Here is a 19,589-nt window from a genome sequence, read left to right on the forward strand (position 1 = left end):
AGTAAGATTATGGGTCCATGGGGAAGTCACTTAAAAGCACCAGTCATTCAGTCAAATAAAGCTGTCTGCTTTCAGGAAGGAGACGTCTAGTAAAAGGCTATTATTTTATTCCTGAGAACAAATTATAAAGCTTTGCAATGCATTTATATACATAAAAAATACATATCCTAATGTAATCCAAATAGAGCACAATCTCTGGCCCATTTATGAAAACACCATTGAATCCAAGACCTGGACCTGCATGTAATTAGCCACATGCTGTTTAATCATCTGCACAGACATTTATAGGTCTTCTTTTCAGCCATCTGAAAGAATATAGTGGTGCTGGAATGATAACAAGCTTTTAAAATGCACTGCACCATTGAAAGCTGGCAGCTTGTGAAAACAGGAAGTGTTTATGCAGAACAGAAACTCAGAGTGAAATAAAGCAAAAGACCCCTGTGCCCACATCCGCCCACCTTCACCCCCTGCCCACCAGTCATGGCAGGCCAAAGTGCACTATGCTGCCAGACAGCCGATCACCGCAGGGAAGTTACTGGAGGTGATGGGGAAAACCAAACACATGCAATGTCATCACAGCCCCTGAAATAATCAAGCTATAGAAAGAGGCCTCGGATGCCTTTAAGGGAAATTATGGATGGACATACAGCCCTGCGTCTGAGACCATGGTCTAATATTCATCTTATACTTAAAATGCATCAAACACTTCTTTCAAATTGATCTGTTAAAGTGACAGTCTTTCCTCACCATGGCAACAGTTTCAGAGCCTTGTGTAGGCTTGGGATTCTGACACTCTTTCTTTACAAATGATCTCGTTTGTTCATCCAGCAGCTTGTATTTGAATATGGGCTGGTTTTTATGTCAAGAGAGAAAACTATAATATTATATTTCTCCGTTCAAAGGCACTTTAGATCAGGGAATGACAAGTTTAAGCTGTAGTGAGTGTTTTGCTCATCACATCCCTAACCTAAATTGAGGTCAGTGGACTAAGATTTGCATAATCACAAGGAATAGACACATCTCATGTCAACTGCCATTTTCTGTAAACCCAATAAATGGATTCACAGAAACATGTTAAGGGAAGGTGGCCGCCAAATATGTACTTTTTTTATATAATAAAATATGTTCAGATTAATTATATAAGCAGTAGACAATCAGCATAATCTGTCTTTATAAACTGTTAGCATGAAAAATTAAATACTATAACATCTTTTAGGTAAAAAGGCCATAAGGGGACGCCATTTCGCTACACAGTGTATTATAGAGTTAGAATTACACATAACCGTGATCTTGCTCCATATTTTGGAATATTCATCTCATCATTTTAATCACCATTAATCATGAATGTTCATTATAATGTTCAAATATTATTATTATCTCTTAAGTCTGATCAAATGCAATTAATATTATATAAAATAAATAGTCAAATAAATGAGACTTGTATGACTAGTTATCAGAATTTTATCAGAGAATAATTCGAACAGATTATGAACATTTTACATATAAAAATATTTTCAAACTCCAGAAATGCAGACACTGAACATGTCTATTCAATATACAAAACACTTTTTAAAGAAAATACACTTTTGCATGTGTAAAGAACTCTTGTAAACAACTTGTGCAGAGTTTTCACCAAATAAAATATTCATAAAACATTTTTAAACGGTAATCAAACCGTATATGCATTTTAAGATCCTTAATTCACTCCAACCTCAATACATGGTAAAAATAAATATGCTTATGTATCTTAATGCTTTCTAAACAATTGCTGAAATTTATGGAAACTGACAACTTGCCAACAACCAAGTGCGTTTGAACAGCTCTTCGTCTCTTGACTTTTTAGTGAACAATAGTTTAACAATGTAACAATATTCCATTCATGAAAATCAACAAAACACAACTGAAAACCCATTAGTTATGCAGTAAACAAACTAATGCAGCGACCTAATTTCAACCAGCCAATCTGACTTGAAACTGCACGTTTAACATTTCCAAAGGTTAACGTAACAAAAACAGCAAATCTAGATCCAAATTAAATTTTTAGCCTACTTATATTCGGTTTTCACGTGTCTGTCCGTCAGTCAAACGGATGATGCACCAGTTCGGGATGGCCGTTGTGCGGCGGGTAGCTGCAGGCGGAGATGGTGCTTCCGCCAGGGCTCACCGGCGGAGTCATGCCGCTCAGAGGCACCAGAGCGTTCGGATGCCGGTGGTACGGTCTGTAAGACGGGTGAAAGTGATGGTGTTGACCGTGGTAAAAACTCACGGGAGAGTTGGCGTAATCATTTGGAGACAGAGGGCGCGCGTTACCAAGCATGGGCTGCAGGTAGCTGGAGATGTGCGTCGGAGAGCTGGACTGGTGGCTCCAGGAGCTGGTGCTGACGAACGGGCTTTGCCAGTAAACGGGCTCCTGTTGCAGGCAGTACGAGTCGGTGAAGTTAAATCCAGACGGTAAGGGTGGTGGTCGGTAGGGTCTCTTGACGCGCCTCCTGCGCCTGTAATTACCCTTCTCAAACATATCGCTGAACGCTGGGTCTAGCGTCCAGAAGTTCCCCTTCCTCTCCCCGCCACTCTCTCGGGGAATCTTCACGAAGCACTCGTTGAGGCTCAGATTGTGCCTGATGCTGTTCTGCCATCCCTTTTTGTTCTTCTCGTAGTATGGAAACTTGGATATGATGAAGCTGTAGATGTCATTCAGGGTCAGCTTCTTCTCCTCGCTTTCTCTGATGGCCATTGCAATGAGAGCCACGTACGAATAAGGAGGCTTTTCTGGTGCTGAAGTGGCTCCTCCATCCCCTGCGGTACCCTGGCCGTCCTCTGCGGTGTCGCGGGATTGCAGGTTATCAGACCCCGCGCTGCGATCCATGAGATGGGCTTGAGCTGGATGAATGGAAAGGCGAGATTCTCTGTAGCGAACAGCACAGGTATAAAGTTTAAAGTGTCCAGGTGTGCTTCGGGTTTCCTTTAGTCTCCACCTACATGCCCTGCCTCCTGTCGGTATCCTGAAACAGAGGTCAAAAGTTCGCGAGTTCAACATGAAAGAGGCGCGCGAGGGTCGCAGACGTATTTTGACTGCTTGGTAAATGTCGCAGTAAACATCTGTTTGATGTCGCCGGCATAAAAAAAAACACTTGCTAACTGCGTTAAGCCAACGTTAATAAAATTAGAATAATATGTTTTCTTTTTTTATTATTATTTATGTTGAAATTGATCGTGCAAATTGAATTTAAAATATTAAATATAAAAGCTGTTGGCTAAATTTTGCAATGTCAAAACGCATGGCAAACCCTTGTCCTTTTTTATTGTATTTTAAAAGGTTTGTGTGCACCTTTTTAATACGCAGGCCTAAATAATCATGATATAAATAATATTAGACACATATATAACATTTAAACACATTTTACTAACTAACGCAATTAGGGATTTTGTGGACTGTGTGTTTCAAGAACAAAGAGCATCTGATTTGTAAACTTCATCCTCTCCACAGTCTTCCCACAATTGCTCCGTCCAATCAAATAAATGAAACGTCCCATCAAAGGTGCCGCCTTGTTAAGACCTTATTTGATGAGGCAGTTTTCTCAGCATGATACACGTCTATATAGAAAACACACAGCCCATTTTATAACTTTATATTTGTTGATGTGAATTTTTTTTTTTCCGGGAAATATGGGCTACCTAAAAGGATGGATATAAAAAGTTAAAAAAAATCGTAAAAAAAAAGTATATTAAATTTAGATTTTTTTTCTTCTTCTGATAGTGATTATGGACTGGAATTAATTATCTGAAATGATTGCAATATTTAGGCTGAAAATTAAAATCATGTGGATTAAAGTTGTGTGAATTCGGCTTTAAGATTGACTTGCATAATGAGCTTAAAATGAGCCAGAATTACTTTAATTTTGGTAATACTTTAGAGTAAGGTTCATTAGTAAGGTTAGTTAATGCATTATTACAATATTTATAGTTTTTTAATGTCAGTTCATTGTTAGTTCTAGCTCAGGTCCATTAAATAATATTAACAGATACAACTTTTGTTTTTAATAGGCTATATATAATGTATATAATATAACTAAGATTAATACATGCTTTATCAGTATTTATTTTATAATTGTTAGTTCATGCATAGTTTATTTATTGCTATATATAACTAATAACTAATGTTAACAAATGGAACCAGAGTGTTTCCTATCATTTTAATAACTGCAGTGTGAAATGTTCAGCATATTGCCATTGGTTGAATCTTGAGCTCAGAGACATTGTTTTCAATAAATAAATAAATAAAAGGAATGAATACTGTTTGGGAAATTGTTCATGTTCATATTAGCATTTTTAAACTATATTCTTAACAGGTTTGACCAACTAAAATGTCAAATTCTCTAATGAACCTGCTTTTTTCCACGAAAGTGCAAAAAAAAAATTTTCTGAAAATGTTTGTGATTTATTGCAAAGTCGCCGTAATATCACAGTGATTTATTGAATGCACAATTTATATAATTGACCACAGGCTGTAATGTCCTTAGTCTGAATGTGTCTTACAATAACATAAAACATTCTTACAGCAAGATGCATGTACTAACCTGCTTTTTTTTTTTTTGGAATTTCCCACTCTGCCAGTTTAATCTTTATGTGCATCGTCAAATACATTGCTAACTACAGTGCCTCAGATCTTCAGTTACCTCCATTGAAGTCAGCACATTCATTAGGGTAAATACATCAGAAATCCATCTTCTAAACCATTTGCAAAACACATTAATGGCTTGTAATTTAAATGAATTTGCATTCGGTTCTTTATGTTTTTGGAAAATGGACATTGACAACCTAATCATCTCTCAAATAACCACCCACTCGGAGATGTATAACATCCTATACCGAGAGAATCCAGATTGTTATCATTCTTTCAGGAGACAGACTGTCTACACCTCAGCCAGTGATGGAGAAAGATAAACTCTGGAGTACTTTTTATTTACTTTCAGTTCCATTGAATATTTTTCCTTACACTTTTTGAAAATTTAAATCACCGAATCATTCTCTAACCCAATTCAAAAGGGCAACATGCAAGAACAACTGAATGTTTCAAATACATCATGATATGGGAACTGCAACACAATATTTAACTTATCAAGATGATCAAGGAAAACCCTTCACAACTACCTTCACTATTGACCTGTTCAGTAAACAACTGACTTTACAAATACATGTTCAGAATTTCTGAATGTTGAAAGAGAAAGTTTTAAATTTACATTTATGCATTTAGCAGACGCTTTTATCCAAGGAGACTTACAAAACAAGAGTATAAGAAATGTGTCAAATATCCAAACATATTTGTAATATACAATGCCAGAGATTAGGAAGCAATCTAAAGAAAAGGAGAAGTTCAGAGGATTTTTCATTATTATTATTTTTTAACACGAGTGTGAAAAAAATACAGAAGACGCCAAAAACCAATGCATAACTATTACAATGGAGATTTATTTCAATCTGGTAACTGAAACACCTTTATTTTATGTACAAAATATTGAATTATCCTGTTTTCCCTTGACATTATGAGTTGAATCATAAAACAGAGTCAGAGGCTCAATGGACACAGTAACAGACATTTGCTAAACCAAACATTTCAGTGTCCCATTGTTGACAAAATTAGATCAACACAAACATATTGCACTTTATAATATCACATCATTACAATAATGACATGACATTCTTCTTTCAGGATGTAGGATAAACAGAAACACTTAAATGTACAGCAATAGGGCAAAGTCGTCAAATACATTTTTTATAAAGATGCATCACATGCCCAACAGACATCATTCTGTTAAACTAAACAGCACAATCATTCAGTCTGAAACGCATCATGTTTAAAAACACAAAAAATGATTGAACATGCACAAAAACACGTTTTACAAAGCTCACATCATACTTTGCGGCATAATGTAAAATCTCAGCTGCATTTAACAGAGCTTAAGTTAAGAAAATACGGTCTTCTAATTTATTTGAGAATTTTATATCTCAAATTTTATATCCACAATTGTTGAGCAGCAAGAATAAAGTTGTAGCCGTCACCCAATGGAAATTCTATCTACGTATTTCCTGTAAAGGTCCCAGATTTACTGAGCACGCAGGTGACAAAGACCAGTGTACATCCCAGTTTGACCTTGAGCTCCTGAGGTCTTTTCTATATGCTTATCTCCAATTGTAGTAAAGATAGAAACCAATGAAGGTTAAGTTAATGGTCAGGCTGGCAAACAGTAGACCAGGCCAAAGCATCAGGCCCAAAAACCCTGTGAAAAAGACAAAAACATTCAAGCATTAAATAATTATGCAGAACAGAGTACCCCAGTTAGTTTAAACGCTGCTACTCTAATGAACTTCCTTTCGCACCTTTCCATCCAGGCTTGCTGTCAGTTCCATTTCCTGTGGTCGTGTCTACATGGCAGTTTGAAGACCCGGAGGAGCTGCCCATTCGCTTCTCCACATGCTCAAACACACTACCCTCATCGATCAGTGAACCTGAATCTCAAACAAAATCATATCTATATCAATTTTAAAAGTTTAAGAACACTGAGAACAGAACATATAAATAACATTTGCCCATAAAACCAACAGACTTGAATGATACGAGGTTTTAACTTGAGAAACAGAGGTTTCTAAACTTCAGTTAATAGTACTACAATATAATTTTCAAGTAATCCTAGTAAATAAATAAATTGATTAGTAGTATGATCATTAGTGTGTTGTCCTAAAAAAGCATTTGAAACTTAAGGAAAAAGTTAACAAAAAGTTGACAAAAAACACTTTCACACTTTTCCAAAGGAAAACAAAGCAATAAAAAATGTGGTAAAATTTTAGGGCCACTCTATACTATCAATCAGCTCAAATGGTTGACAGAAACTTTAGTACATTCATGTAGATTAAAAATCCATCCAAAAGTGTCCTATACCATGATTCTGTGAATGGAAGTGTGGAACATCAGGCAAGAATCCTCCGTTGTGCACATGGCTTTGCTCCGAAATAAACGGAGGCGGTGAGGCCAAACTTAAAGGCTCCAGAGGAGAGGAAAAGAGCTGCAACTTTTGCCCACTGATGTTGAGTCTGGCCGGACTGATGAGTGGCCGGCGCTGCCTGGCGGAGCTGGAGGTGGAAGTGACAGATCCTGCCACGGAAGAAGTTGGAGATGGTCCAGGAGACGAGGGTCGGCTTCCAGATTTTAGGGAGTAGTAATCTATTGAAAAATGAAAGAAATTAGTTTCACCGTGTTTATCAAATGGCGATGTGACTTATAAGTAGTAGACAATTATCATAATTTTTCTTATTATCACGATTTATCTGGTTTGAGTTCATAAAGATGCCTAAAACAATTCCTTCACTTCTTTGGAGTTACCTGAAGATGTAGAGTCTTTACACTGTGAAGATGGTCTACTCCCACTGAACAGGAAACCTGAATCTACAAGTAAAAGAATAAATCAGCACAATTGTTTGGGGGTCATTTTTATGTTTTACTTGATCAAAAACACAGTAAAAGTGGTAATGTTGTGAAGTATTTTTATTACCATCTCAAATAACTTTTCTATTTTTTAAAAGCATTTTATTGCTGTGATGCAAGGCTGAATTTTCAGCATCATTACTAATCCAGTCATGAGTCACATGATCCATCAGAAATCAATCTAATATGATTCAATGCTCATTATTATCAATTTTAAGAACAGTTCTGCTGCTTAATATTTCTGTGAAATTCTTTGAAAAATAGAAAGTTCTTATCACGTTCAGCACTTATTCGAAACAGAAATGTTTTGTAACATTACAATTGTACAGGGTGGGCCATTTATATGGATACACCGTAATAACATGGGAATGGTTGGTGATATTAAAGTCCTGTTTGTGGCACATTAGTATATGTGAGGGGGCAAACTCCTCAAGATGGGTGGTGACCATGGTGGCCATTTAGAAGTCGGCCATCTTGGATACAACTTTTGTTTTTTTCAATAGGAAGAGGGCCATGTGACATCAAACTTATTGGTAATGTCACAAGAAAAACAATGGTGTGCTTGGGTTCAACGTAACTTTATTCGTTCATGAGTTATTTACAAGTTTCTGACCACTTATAAAATGTGTTCAATGTGCTGCCCATTGTGTTGGATTGTCAATGCAACCCTCTTCTCCCACTCTTCACACACTGATAGCAACACCGCAGGAGAAATGCCAGCACAGACATCCAGTATCTGTAGTTTCAGGTGCTGCACATCTCGTATCTTCACACCGTAGACAATTGCCTTCAGATGACCCCGAAGATAAAGTCTAAGGGGGTCAGATCAGGAGACCTTGGGGGCCATTCAACTGGCCCACGACGACCAATCCACTTTCCAGGAAACTGTTCATCTAGGAATGCTCGGACCTGGCACCCATAATGTGGTGGTGCACCATCTTGCTGGAAAAACTCAGGGAACGTGCCAGCTTCAGTGCATAAAGAGGGAAACACATCATCATGTAGCAATTTCAAATATCCAGTGGCCTTGAGGTTTCCATTGATGGTGCACCACCACATTATGGGTGCCAGGTCCGAGCATTCCTAGATGAACAGTTTCCTGGAAAGTGGATTGGTCGTCGTGGGCCAGTTGAATGGCCCCCAAGGTCTCCCTATCTGACCCCGTTAGAAGAGTGGGAGAAGAGGGTTGCATTGACAGTCCAACACAATGGGCAGCACATTGAACACATTTTATAAGTGGTCAGAAACTTGTAAATAACTCATGAACGAATAAAGTTACGTTGAAACCAAGCACACCATTGTTTTTCTTGTGACATTACCAATAAGTTTGATGTGTCACATGGCCCTCTTCCTATTGAAAAAAACAAAAGTTGTATCCAAGATGGCCGACTTCTAAATGGCCACCATGGTCACCACCCATCTTGAGGAGTTTGCCCCCTCACATATACTAATGCGCCACAAACAGGACTTTAATATCACCAACCATTCCCATGTTATTACGGTGTATCCATATAAATGGCCCACCCTGTATTTACTGTCACTTTTGATCAATTTAAAGCGTCCTTGCTGAATAAAACTTAATTTCTTAAAATTGTAATTTTTTGGACAGTAGTACAACTACCGTTTCTTTTTTTTAAAACATTTCCATGGCTACTTTCTCAAAAAGTGAAAGGTAGCTATCCCACAAAAGACTGATAGAAATTCCTAGCAATTTTCATGATACAACACAAGCATCCAACTGCAAAGTAGAGACATTTAACTCTTGTTCTGTCATTCCAGGAATGTCTCCATATGTGGAGCCAACACAGCTGCAGCCGTAGAGGAGCAGCACCATTACAGAGCATTATAGAGCAGATGGGTGAAGGTACATGATGGAGCAGGTACCGGCCCTGCTCACACAAAAGCCTTTTCAAGACCTACTGTGGAAGTGTGACGGAGAGATGAGTGATACTCTAATGCTTCTGTAAAAACGAGCTGTGAGAGATCTCACTGGATTCTTAATGATATTTCTTAAAACTACAAATTTGTTAGCTGTTGAAGATCACCATTACATATCCAACTCTCCATAACGCAATGAGGTGGAAATGAATCAGATTTCTCAGACAAGTGTGTGTGATTAAATCAAGAGCGTAAAGATCAAGCTCTGGTCCTTTTCATCACACCTGCCGAGCAACTGCATCTGATTACAGGAGGCTGACGTTTGCAATCTCATCTGGTCTCGTCTGAAGATCCACACATGAAACGAACTATGATTCTTCTACCGTCTCACAACAGTCATTTAAACACCACTCCCGACATCACCCTGATCCCAGGCTTTAAAACCCTGTGTGTATTACAAAGTCCCGTTTACTGACAGGTCAAAGTTAAAAGCGATGGCAAACCAAGCTGTTGCCCTTGCCATCCCTTTTGATATACAGTATGAACAATATGATGGTAGGTTATGCAGAGTTAAAACTTTGAATTAGGTAATTACTTAAAAAAAAAAAAAAAAAAAAAAAAACGTGAATCAAAACATTTTGTTAATCGAAAAATTACATTTATTTTCTCATTTTGCTCCAAAATGTGACTATTTTTCCATACACTGTTCCATAGTTCATATTGATCTGTATCATATTTGATATAAGAGCTGATACGGAGGGCATTATCAGTGAATAATGTTCTTCATACAACTCCACTTTTGGAGTTTGATAGCTTATGGTCAAGATATGTCACTGGACAGAGAAATATTTTTTCACTGAAAAAATAACAGCATACAGCTTTGGAACAGCATGACGATGAGTAAATAATGACACATTTTATTTATAGGTTCACCATTCTTTTAAATTTAAAGATAAAACAGAGAAGCTGTTAATAAATGAATGAGAATTGTCACTTCCTGTAACTGGAAACTCATCAGCAGTGGGAAAATCCCTATAGCATGCAGGTAGCTGGAGATACTGAACAGACTATTTCTCAATCACACTTTGCAGTTTTCTTTGGCAGTTGGCAAAATTCCCCTGCTAGGTGAGGCACCGTCTGGGGTGAGCCGAGTTCCTTGTACCATGCATTCAATCAGTCAGTGACCCACATATTTCCCATCATGCACTTCTGCATTGACTCCACAAAACAGCACCTGGGGCCTCTAACTACAGCAACACTGCTCTTAACTTCACAAACAAAGTGAAGGTTTTTCTACATTATATGACTATTACAACCATGTTACAAAAAGCCAAATTAATTGCACAGTCTAAGTTTTATTGCTATATTTATTTAATTATAATTAGTTTTATTTAAAATATTTATATCAGCAGGTTATATGCATGGTTAAAAAAAAAAAAAAGTTTATTTGATTAAATATACAATAAAACAGTAATGTTGTAAAATTCTGTGATGCAAAGCTGAATTTTCAGTAGCCATTACTCTGGACTTCAGTGTCAGCTTAAGACATTATACTAATATGTATAATTTTACATATTAGTATAATGCTTAAGACATTATACTAATACCACAATTGCATTTTATACAAGAGTTAATACAAGAACTTATACATTTTAGTTCAATATTTGAATTTATTGTCAATGTTGACTGTTTTTGCTCCATTTGGTTAATGAAAATAGTTCCAAACAAAAATCACAGAACAGTCGTGCATCTCTGAGCAACACACAGCGGTGTTTTGTTTCTGAATGATTCGTGTTTTTGAATTTTGAATCATTTGAGTCAATGATTCAGTGGTCCATTGCTTTATTCGTGAATTAATTAGATGTCTGAACAAACCATTTGAAGGCATGATTCAATGACTCATTAAGATAGTCACTTGTTAACTTTCATAGTAGTTTATCTTTGCATTTTTTCCCCAAAATTTCATATTTGTATATTAAAAAAAAATAATTAAAACACAGAGCAATTATATTATATATGCTGTTATAATTTTGCATGCAGTGTAAATAAATTGAGCTATATTTCAGCTACATTGAACTGTCTGTGTAATTCATATGATTGGAAGGTAACATCCCTATATTATCTTATTATATTAAGTGAAATTATTAATAAAATGTAAGAATCTCACATGAAAGATGATGCATGCATTTAAAACGGTTAGGGGAAAATGACATGGAAATCAATTTAAATAAATGTACGCAGTATTAAGTCATAAAACGTAATTTAAATATATATATATATATATATATATATATATATATATATATATATACACACACACACACACACACACATATACATATACATACACATGTATATTGTTTTTAGATGACAGTGTGCATCTATCTTATTCTGTACCTGCTCGTGCGAGGGAGGGGATAGTTCCCAGAGAGAGGGCCCTGTTGAGTCGCCCAGGCAGCGAGGAGGGTGAGGCTTTGCGCATTCTGTGGCTTTGCTGGCGGATGAGCAGCTGTGACAGGTTTGGGGGAGGTGTTGGGATAAAGGTAGAGGATGCAGACACCGGTGCAGACAGCGAGGGACAGTGATTACTGTAGTACGGCCCAGAAGAACTGCCAGACAGATACCTGCAACAGACAGAAGAGAATCGGTCCACTGCTGAGTTTCATGGAGCAAATCTCTTCAGTTACTGCTATGGAGGAAGACTGTATTCTGTTTCACTTAAAAGTAGTTAACTGCAAAAAACTCTGCAGACCTCCGCAGAATTTAAAAGCCTGAAGATAGAGAAAATAAATGAAAAGGTTCTGTGAAAAGGTACATCTGAATATGGCTCCTCATTTGAATGTAGTAGATAAATATAAACAATTTAAGAAATTGTGCATTAGTAATAGCTCAGTCCATGAGCAGTTTAAACATATGATGCTGTTATGCTAATTTCTTATGTTTTTCCATTTTTTAAAAGCACAACAAGCTTCCATCTCAAACAACCTTTAATGTAACCTAAATAAACAAAAGAAATGGCAAACACACATTTCGCATTTTATCAGCGTTTTATTTCTCTTTCATAATAGGGTTAAATAATACAAGTATAAAAAGATGCAATACAACCCAAGTGTACAGCTCCAACATGCTGCTTTACTCAAAACACAACATTATTACAATCTGAGCTTACGTTTCTGGACAGAAACAGTTTCACACTATTCAACATTGCAGTTGCTCATTTCACATTATATCTTTGGGGTCATTCCATGTCAAAATCACCAGAAACCACTGATCAGGTGTCGATGATATACCAGAAAAAGCACAGCAATGCCACAAACCGATTATTTCAGTTGGGGGTTTCTCAAAATCAGACAACTATTTCCAGTCTGCAGGCAAAAAAGTATTAAAAACAGATCTCTCCAAACAGATTTTTTGATTTGTAATGGTCAGAGGCCACAAAACATCCACATGCACTTGAGATTCTAGTTTATTGCTTTATGGTAATTGAACTGCTTAGAAGACCTAAACTGGTCCGAATCAAAGTAACTTAACTTCGTAAGAAACTGGATTTGACAAGATACAGTACCAATATCAAAAACTTACAATATTCCTTAAACCCAATGACTTTGACATCACCATGCACCTTCTGATACAACATGCACAGATCTGTGATTTCACTTTGACAAGTCCTACCACATCATATCCTCAGTGCTAAATTCAGTTTTACTTATTTACTCACATTTGAAATCATATGAAAACTGCGGAGGCAACATACTTCCGGACGGTCTAAATTTGTCTAGAAATGAAATAGTCAATAAAGGATCAAGTATACTCACAAAAATACAATGCTGTTCTAAATAAATGTTAAACATCATAAATAGATACTTGTTTCAATGCCAAGTCTAAATGCACATTATTATTTGTATTTACCAACCATCAGCTTTGGCAAACAAAACTATGATAATGAGGATACTAAATATTCAACGATACTGATGTCTACAGTTAAATACTCAAATAAGTGAAATGTGCCACAAGTCATCATAAAAAAAAGTGAATGAAGCTTTACATTAGGCACGTTTCACCTTTTGGTAACACAAAATTATAAATATTAAAGCTCGTCGGAGGTGGACAGGTACCAAAGTTGATACACATCTAATGGAAATGAACAATTGATTTAAATAACAGAACAGTTGCAGACAGTAAGTGTCTAAGTCACATTAGTTCTATGATCACAGCAAAAAACTAACTTCACAGCATATGCCACATGCATACAGAAACTTGGGAAATACAGTGATTCAAACCTACAAAAACATCCAATCTATAGTCGTACTGTCACAATGTCAGACGTTTCCAGACACAGCCAAAATACAATAGGTTTAGTTTTCCATACAATCCCTACCAAGCTTTATTTGTAGAAGTTTTGAAAATGTGTCTCTTTTTGTTAGACACTTGAAAGAGATGGCTATGTATTATAGAGCTTTAGTGTGGTTAGTAGTATTCTACTAGCTAAATGGCATGTAATACAATGTAGTGCACCCATAACACTTTACAATATAGTAAATATAATGTTCATAATATAATAAGCATAGTGCTATGCAAAGTTATCAAATTTTCAGAAAAATTGCATAAATTCTGTACTGAGGTAACGATTACAAAATCAACCCGGTGGTGGAGACAGACTTGAAATTCAAGTTCATTAAGAATCAACACGAAGAGAGACTCTCTCAAATGTGTTCAGCTGTATAGCTTAACCTCAAAACTGAACGCTGAGTACTTGAGCTAAAATATAGCACAAGTCTAACATATTAGTATGTTGCTAGCAATTAAATACTGATAATATCACTTTTGTTATGAGATTGCAAATATGAGATTGGAGCAGTATTGGCATAATACAGTATTTTTGTTACAGTTTGATGTAGTGGGTATAGTTTTAGGCGGTTTAAATTGTACATGTTGTGTAAATTTTAAGCTTAAATTCAATGATGGAAAAAAAATATCACCAAATCCCTAAACGCCAGTGCAATTTCTTGTTGAACAATGCATTTTCTATTTCAATGCAAAAACATCATTACAGATGCATAAAAAAATCATTCACTCATGAACTAGTCTGTATCTTTACAAGCTACCCCAAACCTGTGAATTCAACCTACACCAAAACAAATGAAAAATTGACATGTTCTGCCTTGTCAAATTAGGGGGATAGTTGTAATGTCAAGCACTACAAAAAAGGCACTAAACAATCCTTTTCTAGTACTTTGAGCAAGCTCATCCACACAGACAATTTTTTATATATTAGCATGGCGTTTAAAAAGCCTATTCAGCAAATATCTTGGCCATGGAGGTTTATAATGAGTGCGTTAGTAAAAAAAAAAAACAAAAAAAAAATACTTGATTCTACATGTCCCAAAAGTGTCCTCGATTACAGATCCCATAAAATATCTTATCTTAGTGTCACTGCTCAGATTCTGACCTGCGACCTCTGGCTCTTCTCTGACTTGAAGATTTGTGTGTTGCCACAGCGGCAGTGAATCCCACCAGACAACACACAGAAGTGATGCCCAACTTGACCGTTTCCAACCAATCAGGGATGTCCGTCTTGAGGTAACACTCAGCCAGGTAAAAGCATATCACCAGGAGCCAAAGCACAGAGGCCACAGCGTCAATCCTCCTCAACCTTGAGAAGAGGAGAAATAGATTTAATTTATAGTTAAAATAAGTTTACATATATGTATTCATTTATTTGTATAGTAATTACAAAAATATATATATATATATATACAGTCAAACCAAAATGTATTCAGACACCTTCAACATTTCTCACATTATCACCTGTTTCAGAACAAACTCGTCTTGATAATATCAGATAATACCTGCGACCTCTGAGGAAGTCGTGGCCTAATGGTTAGAGAGTCGGACTCGTAATCGAAAGGTTGCGGGTTCGAGTCCCCGGCCGGCAGGAATTGTAGGTGGGGGGAGTGAATGTCGAGCGCTGTGTTCACGGTGTGTGTGTGTGTGTGTGTGTGTGTGCGTGCATTTGTTCACTACTCACTGCTGTGTGTGTGCACTTGGATGGGTTAAACGCAGAGCACCAATTTCGAGAATAACGACGACGATACCAGCTGTCAGCAGTTAAATAAGTACACAATTAGATAATACCAATTTAGGTCAACCAAGCAATGCTTAATTTTGTTCAGTCTGTGGTGTAAAAAGGCCGCATTAGAAATCAAAGAAAAACACTTAAGCAAAACATGGTCAGTTCAAAGTGTCTGAAAATGTTTTGGTCAAATTTTTTAAATAAAATTTTAATAAGAGTCTGTATATAGAAATTATTTATTTATATTTATATATATATATATATATATATATACAGAATATTTGTAATATACTCATACGTATACACACAAATTTATTGATACATTAATTATAAAATATATTTATCTATTTCACATTCTTTCATCACATATCATGCATATTTATACACACACTCTTACTTTATATGTAAAATAACTGTAAAAAATACGTACAAATTGGTTTTCATTAAATAAATTGTATAATTTAATTGGTTTACCTGACAGGTCCTGCCATTAAGACACCTGTGATGCAAGTTAGGAGACCAACAAAGGCCACGGCCATCTGATGGTCGCTTCCGGACTGCCAGACAAGTCGAGAGTTCTCCACAGCCTTTTCCGGCAGAAGACCCACCAGATCATCCCACATCATGCTGCCCTCCTCAGCCTTGCTTTCACTGTCATTTTGGAGGGGGCGTTTAGGTGGGTTGACTCCTCCGCTTAATGTCTGCGGGATGGAGGAAGCCACATCTCCAGATCCAGACAAAGCCACAGCCACAAGGAAGGCACAGGCGAGAAACGCAAGGACTCTTAACAAGATCAACCAGGCTGGTGTGGCGAGTGAGTAAGTGTTCTGAAGAAAAGGATTTAATTTTTTTTTTTTATTAATTCAAAGTTCACTTGATATGGGAATAGCATTTGATACTTGCATGCCAAGCTTGATTAAAAACTACACTTGAATCAACAGTAGCTGCATAATAAAATACTCAGGACACAAAAGAAGCAAGAGAGAACAGGTCTTTCCTTATCTCTGGCAATCAATTCCACACATTTATCTGCGGTTTAAGAAAACACTAGTAACAGACTGGTCATTAATCACACTTGATACATGTAACAAACGATACCCATGTAGTAAAATTGCAGTTTATCTGGGCAACATCTAAATTCAATGCAATTTTTCCATGTCAAGCCCTTGGCACTTAATCAATCTCTTAGATTTCTAGAACATACACTTCAGAGTGCTACAAAAGTGGAATCTTCTGTATTTTTCATGTCAAGTCTTGTGGCTTGATTTGAAACCGTATAAATATATAGAGATCACCACCTTAATAACGGCTTTATCAGCATCCCGACTGCGTCTGAGCTGGTGGTTGAAGAGCAGAGCCCGCAGCTGTCGGTTCTGGTGTTTGATGTAGTACTCCACTGCCGTCTGGCACGGCCGGCACAACTTGTAGGTCTGCTCAAGGTGGTGCTTATATGCCTCGATCTCCTCATCATAGTTTTCCTGCCATTATGGTGAACACAGTGCATTAAAATTTGTAAATGCATGTTACTTGTTTTTGAGCTGATGCTTTTCACATTTTAAAAATAAAAAATTATTTAAGATGTTTATTCTAGCTCAAATAAATACGACTTTCAAGTATGTATGGATGCCTACTAAATGACATATTTAATATATGACATTTCTGTCTCAAATTGGTATAAAAAGCATAAAAACAAATCTTAATTCAGAAACGAGCTTTAGATCTTGGCCGTCTTGAAATTAAGAGATGAAATGGGTGAATTATAAACCTACATCATCCCTGGGGATGAACGAGGCCAGCTGCTTAATCTTCAGAGTCTGGTTGTTGTTGCACTTCTTGCACAGAAGCATTTGACAGTTGACCCACTGGAGAGTCTTCGGTGACTCCAGGACACCAGCCGAAATGCCGTGGTTGAGATGTTCCATGTATTGAGCAGGAATGGGTTTGTTGTAGTCCCCATTCTACAAAAACAAGCACAAAACAAACACTCAATTGCTTGACACCGACTAAAACTACATTTATAGTATATCCAAAACCTGCATCAGCAACACGGTAATTTAACATAGAAAATTTGTTGTTCTTCTGAACTTATTCATCAAAAAACGCTGAAAAAATGTATCAGTTTCCACAAAAAACAATTAAGCTGCACAACTGTTTTCAACATTGATGATAATAATAATAATAATTCATATTTACAAATGAGCATATTTTCATAATTTCAGAAATCATTCTAATGTTTGCTGAAAATTCAGCTTTGCCACAACTGTAATACAATACACTTTCAAAAGTTTTTGTTATATAGAATATTACTGTTTTTCTGATTAAATAAATGCATTCTTGGTAAGGCTTCTTTCAAAAACATAAAAAAAAAACATCTTACCAACCCCAAACTTTGAAAGGTAATGCATAAATAAACACATGTAACGTAATATTTTTGTCTTTTCAAAACCTTTACTTTTAGACACAACAAACAAATCTTATAAAGTCAATACCTCCTGAAAGCCATTATACTGTTCACAGTATGGACAATCCCAGCAGTTTCTGTTCCCATAGGGGACAACTGTGTCCTGGTCGCAGAACCAACAATTCACATGGACATGAGTTGGTTTTTTCCTGTCGAATAAAAAGGGTTGGATTTAGGAGCACTGCTGCAAATTACCATGCATTAATAACAGAAAACAACTGTAATACAATACTCCCATAAACACTGAGCCGACAGACCACTACACCGGTTCTCAATTAACAGGTCACACAAGACAATAATCCTGCAGTCTAATAACTAGGACAACAGCGGCACAGTGGTTTTGGCTGGATCAGTTTCCATGGAACATGCCAGAAATTTAGTGGAAGCTAATGTAAAGCCTGAGCATTGAATCTAATGTAAAACAGAGATTTTGTTTTTCCAGACACAGCACAATCAGTGTCTCAGGACCTCAGGAGTTTCTATTTACAGGCTGATAGAGGCTTGATAACACTAATAAACTCAGCCTGTGACATTATAAAAGATGATCCATATTAAGACAAGTGCTGGCATGTTTAATATTACTAAAAGAACTAAAATCCTGGAAATGAATTACGTATCTTACTATTAAATGGTGAAAATTAATACCTTGTTATACTACTAGACAAAATATGACGGATTCATTTAATATAAGAGCACAGCATTTATGTAATACCAATAAAAGATGGAATCTTGCACTTTTGCTTTAAGTCTAGCATTACAAGCATCATTTTTACATTTTCATAGAAATTTGTCTTTTCCGAAGAAGTTGCTCGTTAATTAGTTTTGCCAAAATATAATAATTAACTTGGAATAGGTGTCATTAACTAAACCACCATTGCTATCAAAAAAATAAAATGAATAAAAACACTGAAGGAATTAGTACATTAATTAATCATTGACTTATAGAAGTAACAATAACTGAAAAATACTAATATAACTGAAATTTTGTTTCAAGTACCACAGACAGACATGAGCCATTTTACGAAATCTCGCGCACTTGTTTGTATAGCGCGCGCACAAGTATTTTTCATGGCCGAAATGTTGACAATACTACTGCCGGTTTATGATTATTATATTGGAAACCGTGAAAAGTGCATTGTAGTTTCGTAGCCCTAGCTCAACATTCATGTGTTATACGAGGCCCAGCGACATCTTATGGGCAGAGACACTATACCTGGTTGCAATTCTGTAGATCAGCGCTCCTCCTGCAGCGATCGCCGTTGCTCCAACACCTCCGACTACAAATGGCGGGTACTCTAGTAATATTTGGTTGAACGCGTCCATTGCAAACGGGATATTGACTGTAGTTTTATTCACAAAGAGCCACACGCTGAAGTAGAGCATGCGGCAACAGAAGTGCGCTTCAATCTACAACATGGCCATATCAAGGTCATCAGAGCGATATCAAGAGCTGTCAAAATAAAAGTTGCACTTCTAAACGGAAAATAATAATGTAAAATAATTATTTGTTAATTATATACATCAAATAGTAAAATATAAAACATTAAAATGTATAATTAATGTAATAACATACATAAATTATCTGTTCTTAAATTAAAAAATATTTTTTGTACAATCCGTACCGGTTTCACAGTAATTAATTTTCATGATTTATACATTTTGCGTTTTTCATTTATCTGTGTTCCATCTCTGTTTGC

At 36.4% G+C, this 19,589-nt stretch overlaps 2 protein-coding genes across 3 annotated transcripts; both read right to left on the reverse strand.

The window, feature by feature from the left end:
* Positions 1-97: 97 nt before the first annotated feature.
* LOC306860796 (uncharacterized protein) lies at positions 98-4,829 on the reverse strand. The gene is made up of 2 exons (XM_079402723.1): positions 4,578-4,829; positions 98-3,002 (listed from the first exon to the last, which is right to left on the reverse strand). Exon 2 carries the CDS (start codon positions 2,864-2,866, stop codon positions 2,078-2,080), a length of 789 nt encoding a protein of 262 aa, XP_079258849.1. The 5' UTR covers positions 2,867-3,002; positions 4,578-4,829; the 3' UTR covers positions 98-2,077.
* Positions 4,830-5,449: 620 nt separating this feature from the next.
* On the reverse strand, positions 5,450-19,326 carry LOC306860459 (transmembrane protein 201-like). Of its 2 annotated transcripts, none has more exons than XM_079402191.1 (11): positions 19,106-19,326; positions 17,921-18,041; positions 17,201-17,389; positions 16,730-16,909; positions 15,906-16,258; positions 14,808-15,011; positions 11,756-11,982; positions 7,379-7,441; positions 6,938-7,219; positions 6,379-6,507; positions 5,450-6,278 (listed from the first exon to the last, which is right to left on the reverse strand). In XM_079402191.1, the coding sequence occupies exons 1-11, from the start codon at positions 19,273-19,275 to the stop codon at positions 6,181-6,183; spliced, it is 2,016 nt and encodes a 671-aa protein (XP_079258317.1). In that variant the 5' UTR covers positions 19,276-19,326; the 3' UTR covers positions 5,450-6,180. The 2 variants fall into 2 exon arrangements, with proteins under 2 accessions (XP_079258317.1, XP_079258316.1); XM_079402190.1 differs by having other exon boundaries at positions 6,379-6,513.
* Positions 19,327-19,589: the final 263 nt, after the last annotated feature.

This window comes from Barbus barbus (assembly GCF_936440315.1).
Source record: "Barbus barbus genome assembly, chromosome: 41".
Classification (NCBI taxonomy): Eukaryota; Metazoa; Chordata; class Actinopteri; order Cypriniformes; family Cyprinidae; genus Barbus; species Barbus barbus.

Bases quoted from the DNA above. Each gene is read 5' to 3' on its own strand.
- LOC306860796 (XM_079402723.1), bottom strand. From the start codon at position 2,866: ATGGATCGCAGCGCGGGGTCTGATAACCTGCAATCCCGCGACACCGCA.
- LOC306860459 (XM_079402190.1), bottom strand. From the start codon at position 19,275: ATGCTCTACTTCAGCGTGTGGCTCTTTGTGAATAAAACTACAGTCAAT. The intron at 16,910-17,200 runs GTAGGTTTATAA...CCATAATGGCAG, and splicing joins CGTTCATCCCCAGGGATGAT to GAAAACTATGATGAGGAGAT. The intron at 7,220-7,378 runs GTAACTCCAAAG...ATTTTTCAATAG, and splicing joins TAAAGACTCTACATCTTCAG to ATTACTACTCCCTAAAATCT.